Raw genomic sequence first — 12,437 nt, forward strand, 5'->3', positions numbered from 1 at the left:
TGAGATGTTATTCCGTCTATTTTACGTTCGCTTCGGCTATTGTAGCCTAGTATACTGCAACCCATGGTGGGTTCACAATAACTTCAAAAACAACAAAACGAATCAATTATTTATTTACAATACTTGAGTCAACATAACCTCACTTCACGTTGTTTGCCAAAATCTCACGTACAAATACATTTTGGCAAACAAAAAAAAAGTGGCCACGGTGATAAGGACAAAACATAATCATTTTGTCACGTTCTAATAAGAGCTTTAATGCATTTAGCTATCTCGCTCTAACAGTAAGTGTCACAATAGGGCTACTTCTAAAGGTATTTATTGTGAGGTGTATATGTTCTGTTAATAATAAAGTCTTTGGTAACTAAAAATTGTGTATTAATTATTTTTCTTATGATAAAGTAGTCGATGACGTTTCGACCGAAGCAGAGTGTACTAGAGGAGGGAGCTCTCAGTTTGATTCTGAATGGACATCTGTCAAATATTAGGTACTAGATGATGCCCGCGACTTCGTGAGCTGAATATAGGTTTATTAAAATCCCGTGAGATTTGATTTTTCGGGATAAAATGTAGCCTCTATCTTTCCCCGGGACGCAAGCTATCGCTGTACCAAAATTCGTCAAAATCGGTTGAACGGATGGGCAGTGTAAGGCTAGCAGATAGACAGACAGACACACTATCGCACCTATACTTATAAATAAAATTGAAATGTCTGTCTGTAATTTCAAAATAACCACCTTATATTAAGCTCATATGGTTATTTGAACTGTACCATAACTGAATCAAACATTTTAAAATTTTTGTCTGTCTGTCTGTTTGAACGGGCTAATCTTTGGAACGGCTGAACCAGTTTCGACGGGACTTTCACAGACAAGTACAGGATTAACCAAGGAGTAACATAGACTACTTTTTTAACCGACTTTAAAAAAAGGAGGAGTTGTGGTTTTCTACCTAGGAACACTGAACTCTCCGAGATTTCTGAACCGATTTGCGTAGTCAAAGTCAAAGTCGAATGATTTATTCAAAATAGGTAATTAATAACTCTTTTTGATGGTCAGATGTTGGATTTCTAAGATATAGTGGTGATAATTATTACGCAAACTTAAAACTAAAGCTACGAGGGTTCCAAACGCGCCCAGGTCTGAGAAGAGCCCACAACAAACTCAGCCGGGTATTCTTTTTATTATCACCACTTTACAAAATTATTGAAACTTATTAGAACTAACATTTTTAATCGATAGAGAATCTTAGCAACATGGTCCCATGAAAAATTTGGATTCCAACTCCTCAATCCTGATGCTGCAGGGGATCTGATCACGAAAACTGATGAGACTGTTTAGAAACTGTCGGTTACAAATTGATATTGGAGACTACCTACTTACCAAGTAAAGACTTTAGCGTTGAGCTGGAGGAGCCAACTCCTCAACCTGTAAACAATTGCATTCCCAAATCGTGGTGATTTAAAAACTGCCCTACTAAGTCGGTTAAAAACCGGCCAAGTGCGAGTCAGGCTCGCGCAACGAGGGTTCCGTACTACAGTCGTAATTTTTCGACATTTTGCACGATAATTCAAAAACTATGATGCATAAAAAATTAATAAAAATCTGTTTTAGAATGTACAGGTGAAGCCCTTTCATATGATACCCCACTTGGTATAGTTATCTTACTTAGAGAATTGATAATACTAATTATTAATTCATGAACACAATTTAATTTTATTTGTGTGATGTAACCACGAATTCACGGTTTTCAGATTTTTCTCCGAATGTCAGCTATAAGATCTACCTACCTGCCAAATTCTATGATTCTAGGTCAACGGGAAGTACCCTGTAGGTTTCTTGACAGGCCGACAGACGACAAAGTGATCCTATAAGGGTTCCGTTTTGCCTTTTGAGGTACGGAACCCTAAAAAGGAACGACGCAATGCCGCTTGCTTCCCACTCTCTAATCCGTGGTGCTTCCACACCCTTCAACATTACTATTTGCGTTGGACTTTAAAATCGATTTGTTAGTTGCCAGCGGGACAGGAGTGGAGGAGGCGGGTAGAGAGGCGCGAGGGGTGCAACGGATCGACTTGATTTTTTGCATGGATATAGGTAAAGACCAGGAGGGACACCCTACTACTTTTACGTCGGAAAATCAAAGAGTTCCATCGGGATTTAAAAGTGAAGCGGCGAAGTGCGTGGCGGGCCACGCGCAGTGTAGGGTTCCGTAGTCAAAAGTTAGCTGGGTCAGCTAATGTGGCCAATTCTCTTGTACACAATCTCTAAATTAAACTAAAATTGCACGTCTAAATCTATTGCTATCCCTTTCATAATGTTGCTTTGTAAGGGTGGTAAATTGGGCGGAATAGAAATATACCCGGATACGGAATAATCTACCACCTTACAAAGATTAGAGGAAAATAATAATTTACTTTACTTGATCTATCTACCTAGTAAAGAATAGAAGCTAGCCGTCGACTCCCTTGTAATGTATATGAGGTGTTATAAATGAAATTTGCTAGATGTTAGGCAAAATTGTTTTTAATGTAACTTTTACCGGGGTCGCTTAATACAGAATGATGGCTAATAATGCTTAGTTATTCTAGCTTAATGCCAAGACTTAATTTAGATACATTAGAATGACTTAGGTAGATAGTACATAAGATCTATGTTTTAAATTTAAGATGCCATTGGCATGGAATAGACAATGACACAGTAAAATTCATAAAATTGTTTCAAAATAAAAGCTCAGTAGTAAAGACAGGGTTCTTACTGTACACATACACTAAGAAGGTTCACTAAACTGTTGCAGGATACAAACATTTGCTTACTTGTAGGTGCGAAGACTGCAAGGTAGCTGGACGGCATCGGCCAAGATCCAAAACTCAATTTATTTGATTCTTCACAACCGAAATGTTTCATTACAAAGATTTTCACCAAGTCTTATCCATAGCAATTAAGTTGTCAACGTGAATGTGCAAAAGAAATAAATACGAAAACCGAAAACGCAAACGGAAAACTAAAACGGAAAACTGAAGCTAAACGTAAAACGTAAACGTAAAACTGAATCGTAAACCCTGTAACAAAGAAAAACAAGATTATAATTTGTGCTGTGTGAAAATTTCGACACGTGGAATTTTCCCGATCAAACACAACTCACCTATTGAACTCCTGGCCACCAATGGTTTTCAGAAGTCCACCCACAACCCATTATCCTCATTTATTTGGGAAGATAAAATAACTGGAACTGGAATGAAATCATAAAATTAGGATTTTCTCTAACCAAACCGCCATTTTGTCGAATCCACATTACTTGATTTTTCACTCACCATAATTGATGAAACATTGAAATACGTTAGGATGACTAACTTTATAACTATTGTATTTTCCCAGGCGAAGCCATGGGCGAAAAGAAGTGAGATTTTCCTGGAACGAAAAAAATTCGTCTTCACATGTTGACTCCAGGAAAATTCTAAATCTCACCTATCGGTGTTGCCAGACGCAACCCGAGTGTGGCCGCTCTCAGTTAGTTTGATCATGAAGCCAATTCATTTTTGAATATTTGCGGAACCTAAGGATATATTATAAGAACCGTTTTGTTAATGACTTAACAATAAACAAATGATATTATGGTTTTATTTAATTATTTTGTTTTATTTTTACGACAATTGACAACGAAGCAAACGCCATCTATTGTGGCTCGAATGAACTCTGAACATCGACCCACGCGTAGTTCTGCACCTTGATGCTAGGTGGCACCAACATACTTTGAACAAAATAGATTTTAATTAAAAGCGAAACGCTAATTAGTAGTTCAAAATTTACAACGTCACAATACTTCCCCTCCTACGAAAAGGTTCAACAGGTTGAACCACGCTGCCCTCAGCGTCATCCAACAACTACTAACAATTTGCCTGAAACAAACAAAAAAAAACACAGAAGTTACGCGTGAACGCACATCTACTAGTAACAAGGAAAATTGTCTAACAAAATAAATATACTGAAAACAGTGTAAGGTTTTATACATTATACTTAACTACACAACCCTAACTTCTAAAAAGAATATATACAAAAAACTTCATGGTGTCTAAGACACTTGAGTGGAAACATCTTGGCATCATTCTTCAGCTGACTGATAGAATGCGTCTAGGCCTACGGTGGTTCACTCTTTTAAACTACCATCTTAATATTTGTTACTCAACAAATACGGAAAAACTGGTTGTGAACGGGTCCATCTGATATGGCAACCGTTCTCTATCCCATTCGGAAAAAATAAAACCGAATCAAAATCGGAATATGAGAAAAAAAAACGAAATAACTCTCCTAGAAAATAGATCTCGGAACAGAATCGGAAAAAATAACAGAAATGATCCATTATCTAGAAGGAAAACGAAAACAAAACACAAAACCCCCCCCTTTTCGTTATCCCCAAAGTACGATATTTGCATTTTTACTTTCTCAACCGGTTGGTCTACCACAAGCATTCCCATCATCACATATTCATCCCTACATACATCCACTACATTCATCCTCAACTGAACCATGGTAATGTAACTGTTAACTCAGAACATCACTACACTCATACAAATTCCTAATTGAATATTGATAACTTAAATATTCAAACAGTTTAGACCAAACTAAGTAATGGCAAATATCTACTTCTTAATATCCTTAATATGCCAAGTGCCTATTGGGTGGTTGTCAGCTACTCTAACTAGTTCGTAAACCAAAGGTGACAAAACCTTGACAACCCTGCACTTTTCATACTTAGGTGCCAGCTTAGCTGCGAAAAAATTTGTAGCGTCGCTTTGTGGATAGGTCTTTTTCCACACTATATCCCCAACAGAATAGCTTGCAGACCTACGCCTTAAGTTGTAATGCGTTGCATACTCTGCATGAGCCTGAAACAAATTTCTCCTAACCTGACCAAACCTGGCCCCACGTTGGGCGCCATTTGTAAGGGTGGTAAATTGGGCGGAATAGAAATATACCCGGATACGGAATAATCTACCACCTTACAAAGATTAGAGGAAAATAATAATTTACTTTACTTGATCTATCTACCTAGTAAAGAATAGAAGCTAGCCGTCGACTCCCTTGTAATGTATATGAGGTGTTATAAATGAAATTTGCTAGATGTTAGGCAAAATTGTTTTTAATGTAACTTTTACCGGGGTCGCTTAATACAGAATGATGGCTAATAATGCTTAGTTATTCTAGCTTAATGCCAAGACTTAATTTAGATACATTAGAATGACTTAGGTAGATAGTACATAAGATCTATGTTTTAAATTTAAGATGCCATTGGCATGGAATAGACAATGACACAGTAAAATTCATAAAATTGTTTCAAAATAAAAGCTCAGTAGTAAAGACAGGGTTCTTACTGTACACATACACTAAGAAGGTTCACTAAACTGTTGCAGGATACAAACATTTGCTTACTTGTAGGTGCGAAGACTGCAAGGTAGCTGGACGGCATCGGCCAAGATCCAAAACTCAATTTATTTGATTCTTCACAACCGAAATGTTTCATTACAAAGATTTTCACCAAGTCTTATCCATAGCAATTAAGTTGTCAACGTGAATGTGCAAAAGAAATAAATACGAAAACCGAAAACGCAAACGGAAAACTAAAACGGAAAACTGAAGCTAAACGTAAAACGTAAACGTAAAACTGAATCGTAAACCCTGTAACAAAGAAAAACAAGATTATAATTTGTGCTGTGTGAAAATTTCGACACGTGGAATTTTCCCGATCAAACACAACTCACCTATTGAACTCCTGGCCACCAATGGTTTTCAGAAGTCCACCCACAACCCATTATCCTCATTTATTTGGGAAGATAAAATAACTGGAACTGGAATGAAATCATAAAATTAGGATTTTCTCTAACCAAACCGCCATTTTGTCGAATCCACATTACTTGATTTTTCACTCACCATAATTGATGAAACATTGAAATACGTTAGGATGACTAACTTTATAACTATTGTATTTTCCCAGGCGAAGCCATGGGCGAAAAGAAGTGAGATTTTCCTGGAACGAAAAAAATTCGTCTTCACATGTTGACTCCAGGAAAATTCTAAATCTCACCTATCGGTGTTGCCAGACGCAACCCGAGTGTGGCCGCTCTCAGTTAGTTTGATCATGAAGCCAATTCATTTTTGAATATTTGCGGAACCTAAGGATATATTATAAGAACCGTTTTGTTAATGACTTAACAATAAACAAATGATATTATGGTTTTATTTAATTATTTTGTTTTATTTTTACGACAATTGACAACGAAGCAAACGCCATCTATTGTGGCTCGAATGAACTCTGAACATCGACCCACGCGTAGTTCTGCACCTTGATGCTAGGTGGCACCAACATACTTTGAACAAAATAGATTTTAATTAAAAGCGAAACGCTAATTAGTAGTTCAAAATTTACAACGTCACAGCTTGCGAAAAAGGATAGCACTAGATTTGTTCCTGTTAATTTAGTTTAGTTTAGAGAGAATCGGCCCCAGTATAACAATAAATAAATCTAAACTAAATGAAACGAATAGGATTACGATCAATCACAAACAAAAATAATAAAACTGTAATATGCAACTCATAATATCTACGTACAATAATTAACCTCGAAAACAGATATAACTCCCTAACATGTGAAGTGTGAACCCTACTTAACCATGATAGTTTTAATTTAAATATATATACTATTATATATACTACTGCTGTGGATTTTTTCACGTTCCTATATACTACCACTAGCTGTTCCCCGCGTCTTCGCCCGCGTAGATTTAGGTTTTTAAAGATCCCGTATAGCCTATGTCACTCAGGAGTAATGTAGCTTTCTACTGGTGAAAGAATTTTTAAAATCGGTTCAGTAGTTAAGATTACCCCCCACAAACAAACTTAACGACATTACCTCTTTATATAATAGTATAGAGTATATAGATTTGGCTGATAGAGGGGGGTGGGGGGGGGGGGACACTTGACTCTAATAAAAATTAGCACTTTAAAACATCATGTTTTACAAACGGATCTAGAAATCGAAAAATGATGTTCCCACACCCACAGTATTTTTAAAAGACCTATTCAACGATACCCCACACTATGAGAAAAAAAAAATTCATCCCCACTTTACATGTAGGGGAGCTACCCTTAAAAATATATTTATCACAATTTTATTTCACCACTTTGTCGGCATGATAAATATTTATACCCCTTGCCAAATTACAGATATCTAGCACTAAAAGTCTCTGAGATTAACCGAAGACGGACGAACGGACATACGGAGTTAAGGGTTCCTTGTTTACTACGGAACCCTAAAAAGCGAAATCTACGCGGACGAAGTCGCGGGCATCAGCTAGTTTATCATATTAGTGTGGAAGTATGGTTGAAAGGCTAGCAGACAGATACACCCTTTTTCATTTATAATATTAGTATAGATTTTTTTTTCGTTGCAGGTCTTCCTGTCGAGAGCAAGTTCCCGCCGCCTCGAGGCGAGCCGAAGACGAGGCAGAAGGGTTCCTCGATACACCACCTGCTGACCCCCTCCGCTGAGAGACCCTTCTCTTGCCAACTCTGCGCCTCTAACTTCAAAACCCCGAGCACTCTCAAGTCCCACATGAAGACGCACACTGGTGATAAACCCTATTCGTGTGCTCTATGCCATGTTAAACTTGCACAAAAATGCAATTTAATCGATCACTTGATGACGCACACTGGTGAGAAACCCTATAAATGTAATCTGTGCAAAGCAAAATTCGCCAAAAAACATAGTTTATCCAGTCACATGATGACTCACACTGGTGACAAACCGTTCACGTGTGACGTATGCCAGAAAGAATTCCGACGGAAGGGTAACCTGACGGAGCACATGCGGACGCACACTGCCGAGAAACCGTACTCGTGCGAACCGTGTCACAGAGTGTTTAGTCACTGGAGTGAACTGACGAGGCATATCAGGACGCACACTGGCGACAAGTCGGCTTTCACTTGTACAGTTTGTCGCGCGAGTTTTGGACAGAAAAGATCTTTGACTGCTCATATGAAGATTCACAGCGCAAGGAAGTGACATAGAAAAGAATAGAATAGAATATATTTTCACTCGAGTAAACTTTTACAGTCACTTTGGTTCTTCTATGGATTTCCTCGTTACAGATTTCGTCCCTCAGAGAGACACCCAACATAGCCCGCTCCATGACTTTGAACTTGTGGACAAGGCCAACTGTCAGTGTCCAAAGTGGCTGACATAGCTCAACGACTTAGCCAGCTGAAGTGGCAGTGGGCAGGCCACGTCTGCCGCAGAACCGATGGCCGCTGGGGCAGACGTGTTCTGGAGTGGAGACCGCAGTGTGGGACGACCTCCAACCCGCTGGACTGACGACCTTAAGAAGGTAGCGGGAAGTGGGTGGATGAGGAAGGCGGAGGACTGTGTGTGGTGGCGCGCTCTCGGGAAGGCCTATGTCCAGCAGTGGACGCAAACGGGCTGATTGATTATTTGATTGAAACTTTTACAAGTGCTTTTCAATCGTCAAATAGTTTAATTTACCACTGGTTCGGAATGCTGTTTCTACCGAGAAGAACCAGCAAGAAACTCGGCGGTTGCTCTCATAGTGATTAAGTATTTTGTTGCTAACTTTAGTCACACATATAATGCTCTAGTGTTTAAGTACTAACATAGTAATTAAGTATAAGTAAGTAAAGTTTAGTAATTAACATTAAATGGATCAATTGTTGTCCGATTAAATAATTAATTTTTTTTATTTATTATTAATGAAAGTCCTAATAATTAAGTTATTTCGTGTGACCTGAAAACTGATAGCCTAGAGGGCTACAAGAGCGTCTGTAACTGTTTAAATAATGAAATATCACTTGCTTCAACGGTAAAAGAAAACATCGTGAGGAAACCTGCATGCCTGAGAGTTCTCCGTAATGTTCTCAAGGGTGTGTGAAGTCTGCCAATCCGCTTTTGACCAGCGTGGTAGACTATTCCTTTCTCACTCTGAGAAAAGACCCGTGCTCTGTAGTGAGCCGGCGATGGGTTGGTCATGATGATGAGCGACCTGCATTGAGATGAAATGAAATGAATTACCTACCTATTCTATTATTTATTGTTCTAGATCGAAACTAAGCCAGATATCGATTTATCGCTCCATTGCAAACAATTAGTAAAATTAGACTTATTTTTTGAAACTTATGATCCTTGAAACATCTCTTATTTTAAGGCAAATTTTGGTGCAAGATAAAGTACGACATTTCGGCTTTAAAACCGGCCAAGTGCGAGTCAGGCTCGCGCAATGAGGGTTCCGTACTACAGTCGTATTTTTTCGACATTTCGCACGATAATTCAAAAACTATGATACATAAAAATAATCAAAAATCTGTTTTAGAATGCACAGGTGAAGACTTAAGTAGAGTGTTGTCTCTGTCATTTACACCTATATGACGTTTTGTCGGTCTCAACGACAGAGACAATGCTCTACAAATCCGCTATCTCCTAAAGGCCGATGTATATTTCTTTCTGTCGCGAACTGTACTACAAAATTGCAAAACTATTGACAATATAAGGCGAAGGTTACTTAATAATAATTTGAAAGTTCCATATTATCAATACGAAAGTGTGTTGGCTTGTTGGTTTGTCCTTCAATCACGTCGCAACGGAGGAACCATTGATGTTGGAATGGAGCAACGGATTGACGTGATTTTTTGCATTGGTATTTAAAAATCTGAAGAGTGACATAGGCTACTTTTTATCCCGGAAAATCAAATCAAATCAAATCAAATCATTTATTTGCACGATTGCAGGTACAATGATGGTGTTACAGTGGTTTATCAACAGTCACATATCACATAATATAATATAATATCACATGTCACATAATAATTATCTACCTGTAATATATTAACCAAGAAATAATTAAAAAAAATAGTCAATATATCAATGAGTTCCCCCGGGATTTTAATATCTAAATCCACACAAACGAAGTCGCGGGTATCAGCTAGTTTAAATATATAAAAGGAAAAGGTGACTGACTGACTGATCTATCAACGCACAGCTCAAACTACTGGACAGATCGGGCTGAAATTTGGCATGCAGATAGCTATTAGGACGTAGGCATCCGCTAAGAAAGGATTTTTCAAAATTCAACCCCTAAAGGGGTGAAATAGGGGTTTAAAATTTATGTAGTCCACGCGGACGACGTCGCGAGCATAAGCTAGTAATGTATAAATTACAACGGTCCTAAAAACGTTTGCACAAAGCCTGTTTGTTTTAAAGTAAACCTTTTTCCTTTCAGGCCTCCTCGAAGTGAGGCAGTTCCCGCTTCGAGGCAAACCTGACACGCGCCAGTTCCCTCCGCCTCCGCGCAAGGCGAAGAAGAGGCAAAAGAGCTCGCTCATCACCCTGCACAGCTGCGGCGTGTGCGACTACACCTGCCGCCGCCGCAGCGGCCTGCTGTCGCACCTGCACATACACTCCGACGAGCGCCCCTTCTGCTGCCACCTCTGCCCCTCCAAGTTCAAGACCATGAGCACCCTAAAGTACCACATCAAGACCCACACGGGCGACAAACCGCACGCTTGCCAACACTGCGCACGCAAATTCGCACGCAGAACCCATCTCAACTACCACATGCGTTCCCACTCCGGTCACAAAGCTTACGCGTGTGACCTTTGTCCAGTCAGCTACAAAGCTCGAGCCAGCCTGGTGACCCACATGAAGCTGCACGCGGGCGAGGGCCCGTTCTCCTGCGACATTTGCTACAAGGAGTTCAAACTCAAGAGCAGCATAGCAGCCCACATGAAGGTTCACGATGGAGAGAAGCCCGACACGTATGACCCTCAGAGTTCCACTGCCAAGACGCTATTCTGCTGTGCCGTTTGTGATGCCAACTTTACGGAGATTAAATATCTAACCGCTCACGTGCGGATGCACCGTGGAAAGAAGAAGAATGCTGATTAACTGGCTCGTTGGGAAGCTTGGAGCACCGCATAGACGAAAGCTCTCTGTGCGTGTTCTATCGCCTTTATAATGGAGAAAGAAAGAAAGAAAGAAAACTAGTTACTTACAAACTTAAAATTAATGGTTAGTAGGTAGTAAGTAGTTCTAGTTAGTGATAAAAAAAACTTAATAATTAATTTAATTTAAAATGAGTTCTTGCACCCTGGGCACAGTATGGCCCCTAATGGAAATGGCCCCAGCTCAGCATTAATGCTGCAATAGAGAGTGCTCTAAAGACCTGTTTAACCTCATTCCACCCACCTTTTTTTACAACCGCACCGCACGCCACCGTAAGCAATTTCACCAATTCCACCTTCGTTCCGATTTTCGTCACGCGCCAAAAGAGCCTTGTCGCACTGTAGATCGTCCGAAGCCTCCTATTTCCTCCTACATCAAACCAACTATTTGGAAAAATTGAATTGCTGAATTCCCGCGCCGAGCATCGAACCGATAACACCTGAAGATGGCCTTATTTAGGTCCCGCAATGTTGCTAATGCGCCTGGTCGCCATTTTAGTGACGTCAGTACTAGACTGAAGTTTCGAGCTGATGGTATATTTTTACTTAAATATACATCAAATGACGTCATTTCGATGTTAATGAGACATGGTCCCAGCGCAATAGCAACTAGCGGGACTTATACCCACCACTGCGGTAGGGAGATTAAAAATAATAAAAAACCAAAATCATTCTCTTAAGTATAATAGTAGGAAGTGGTAAGTACATAATAAATAAATATTATAATACAAATATCACAAAATCATTTCGAGAAACTTTTCTTCCTTTTGTAAAATTCCATGGCACATTTTTTTTTAATTCAGATACAAGTTAGCCCTTGACTGCAATCTCACCTGGTGGTAAGTGACGATGCAGTCAAGATGGAAGCGGGCTAACCTGGAAGGGGTATGGCAGTTTTTAATAAGCCCATGCCCCTTTGGTTTCTACACGGCATCGTACCGGAACGCTAAATCGTTTGGCGGCCGGTAGGGTGGTAACTAGCCACGGCCGAAGCCTCCCACCAGACAGAATGAGAATGGTCAACTGGCCAAATGCGGATTGGCAAACTGTACATTTACAACAATACAAGTTAGCCACCAGGCCAGGGTCGCCAGGCCAGGGTCGTCAGGCCAGAGATTTAGAAATTATAAAATTTCATAACAAGGTCAAGGTAAGATTGCTGCTTCCACAAATCACATGGATTTACTCGCTGCAGTCGCGCAGCCGCAGCGCTGCAGTCGCGCAGCCGCAGCGCTGCAGTCGCGCAGCCGCAGCGCTGCAGTCGCGCGGCACTTCAGCCGCTTCGGCACAACCAGGTGGTAACATCGGATCATAATACATTTTGAGAACGCACTCGCCATATATAGCAGATTTGTAGAGTTGTCTCTGTCGTTGAGACCGACAAAACGTCATATAAGTATAAGTGACAGAGACGCTCTACAAAGCCGAAATGTC

At 39.9% G+C, this 12,437-nt stretch overlaps 3 protein-coding genes across 3 annotated transcripts in view; all 3 read left to right on the forward strand.

The window, feature by feature from the left end:
- Positions 1–8,273, forward strand: part of LOC138404408 (zinc finger protein 271-like) — a 124,422-nt gene extending 116,149 nt beyond the window's left edge. The window contains exon 3 of the mRNA XM_069508174.1: positions 8,257–8,273. Within this exon, the coding sequence (XP_069364275.1) occupies positions 8,257–8,260 (4 nt within the window). The 3' untranslated portion in view covers positions 8,261–8,273. The remainder of the gene's footprint in view (positions 1–8,256) is intronic.
- The window catches only part of LOC117995020 (zinc finger protein 84-like), a 40,863-nt gene extending 32,129 nt beyond the window's left edge, over positions 1–8,734 (forward strand). The window contains exon 5 of the mRNA XM_034982999.2: positions 7,448–8,734. Within this exon, the coding sequence (XP_034838890.2) occupies positions 7,448–8,058 (611 nt within the window). The 3' untranslated portion in view covers positions 8,059–8,734. The remainder of the gene's footprint in view (positions 1–7,447) is intronic.
- Positions 8,735–9,023: 289 nt separating this feature from the next.
- On the forward strand, positions 9,024–10,947 carry LOC138404393 (gastrula zinc finger protein XlCGF8.2DB-like). The gene is made up of 2 exons (XM_069508132.1): positions 9,024–9,027; positions 10,283–10,947. The coding sequence occupies exons 1-2, from the start codon at positions 9,024–9,026 to the stop codon at positions 10,945–10,947; spliced, it is 669 nt and encodes a 222-aa protein (XP_069364233.1).
- The last annotated feature ends 1,490 nt before the right edge of the window (positions 10,948–12,437 follow it).

The sequence above is a fragment of the Maniola hyperantus genome, chromosome 28, assembly GCF_902806685.2.
Source record: "Maniola hyperantus chromosome 28, iAphHyp1.2, whole genome shotgun sequence".
Lineage (NCBI taxonomy): Eukaryota > Metazoa > Arthropoda > Insecta > Lepidoptera > Nymphalidae > Maniola > Maniola hyperantus.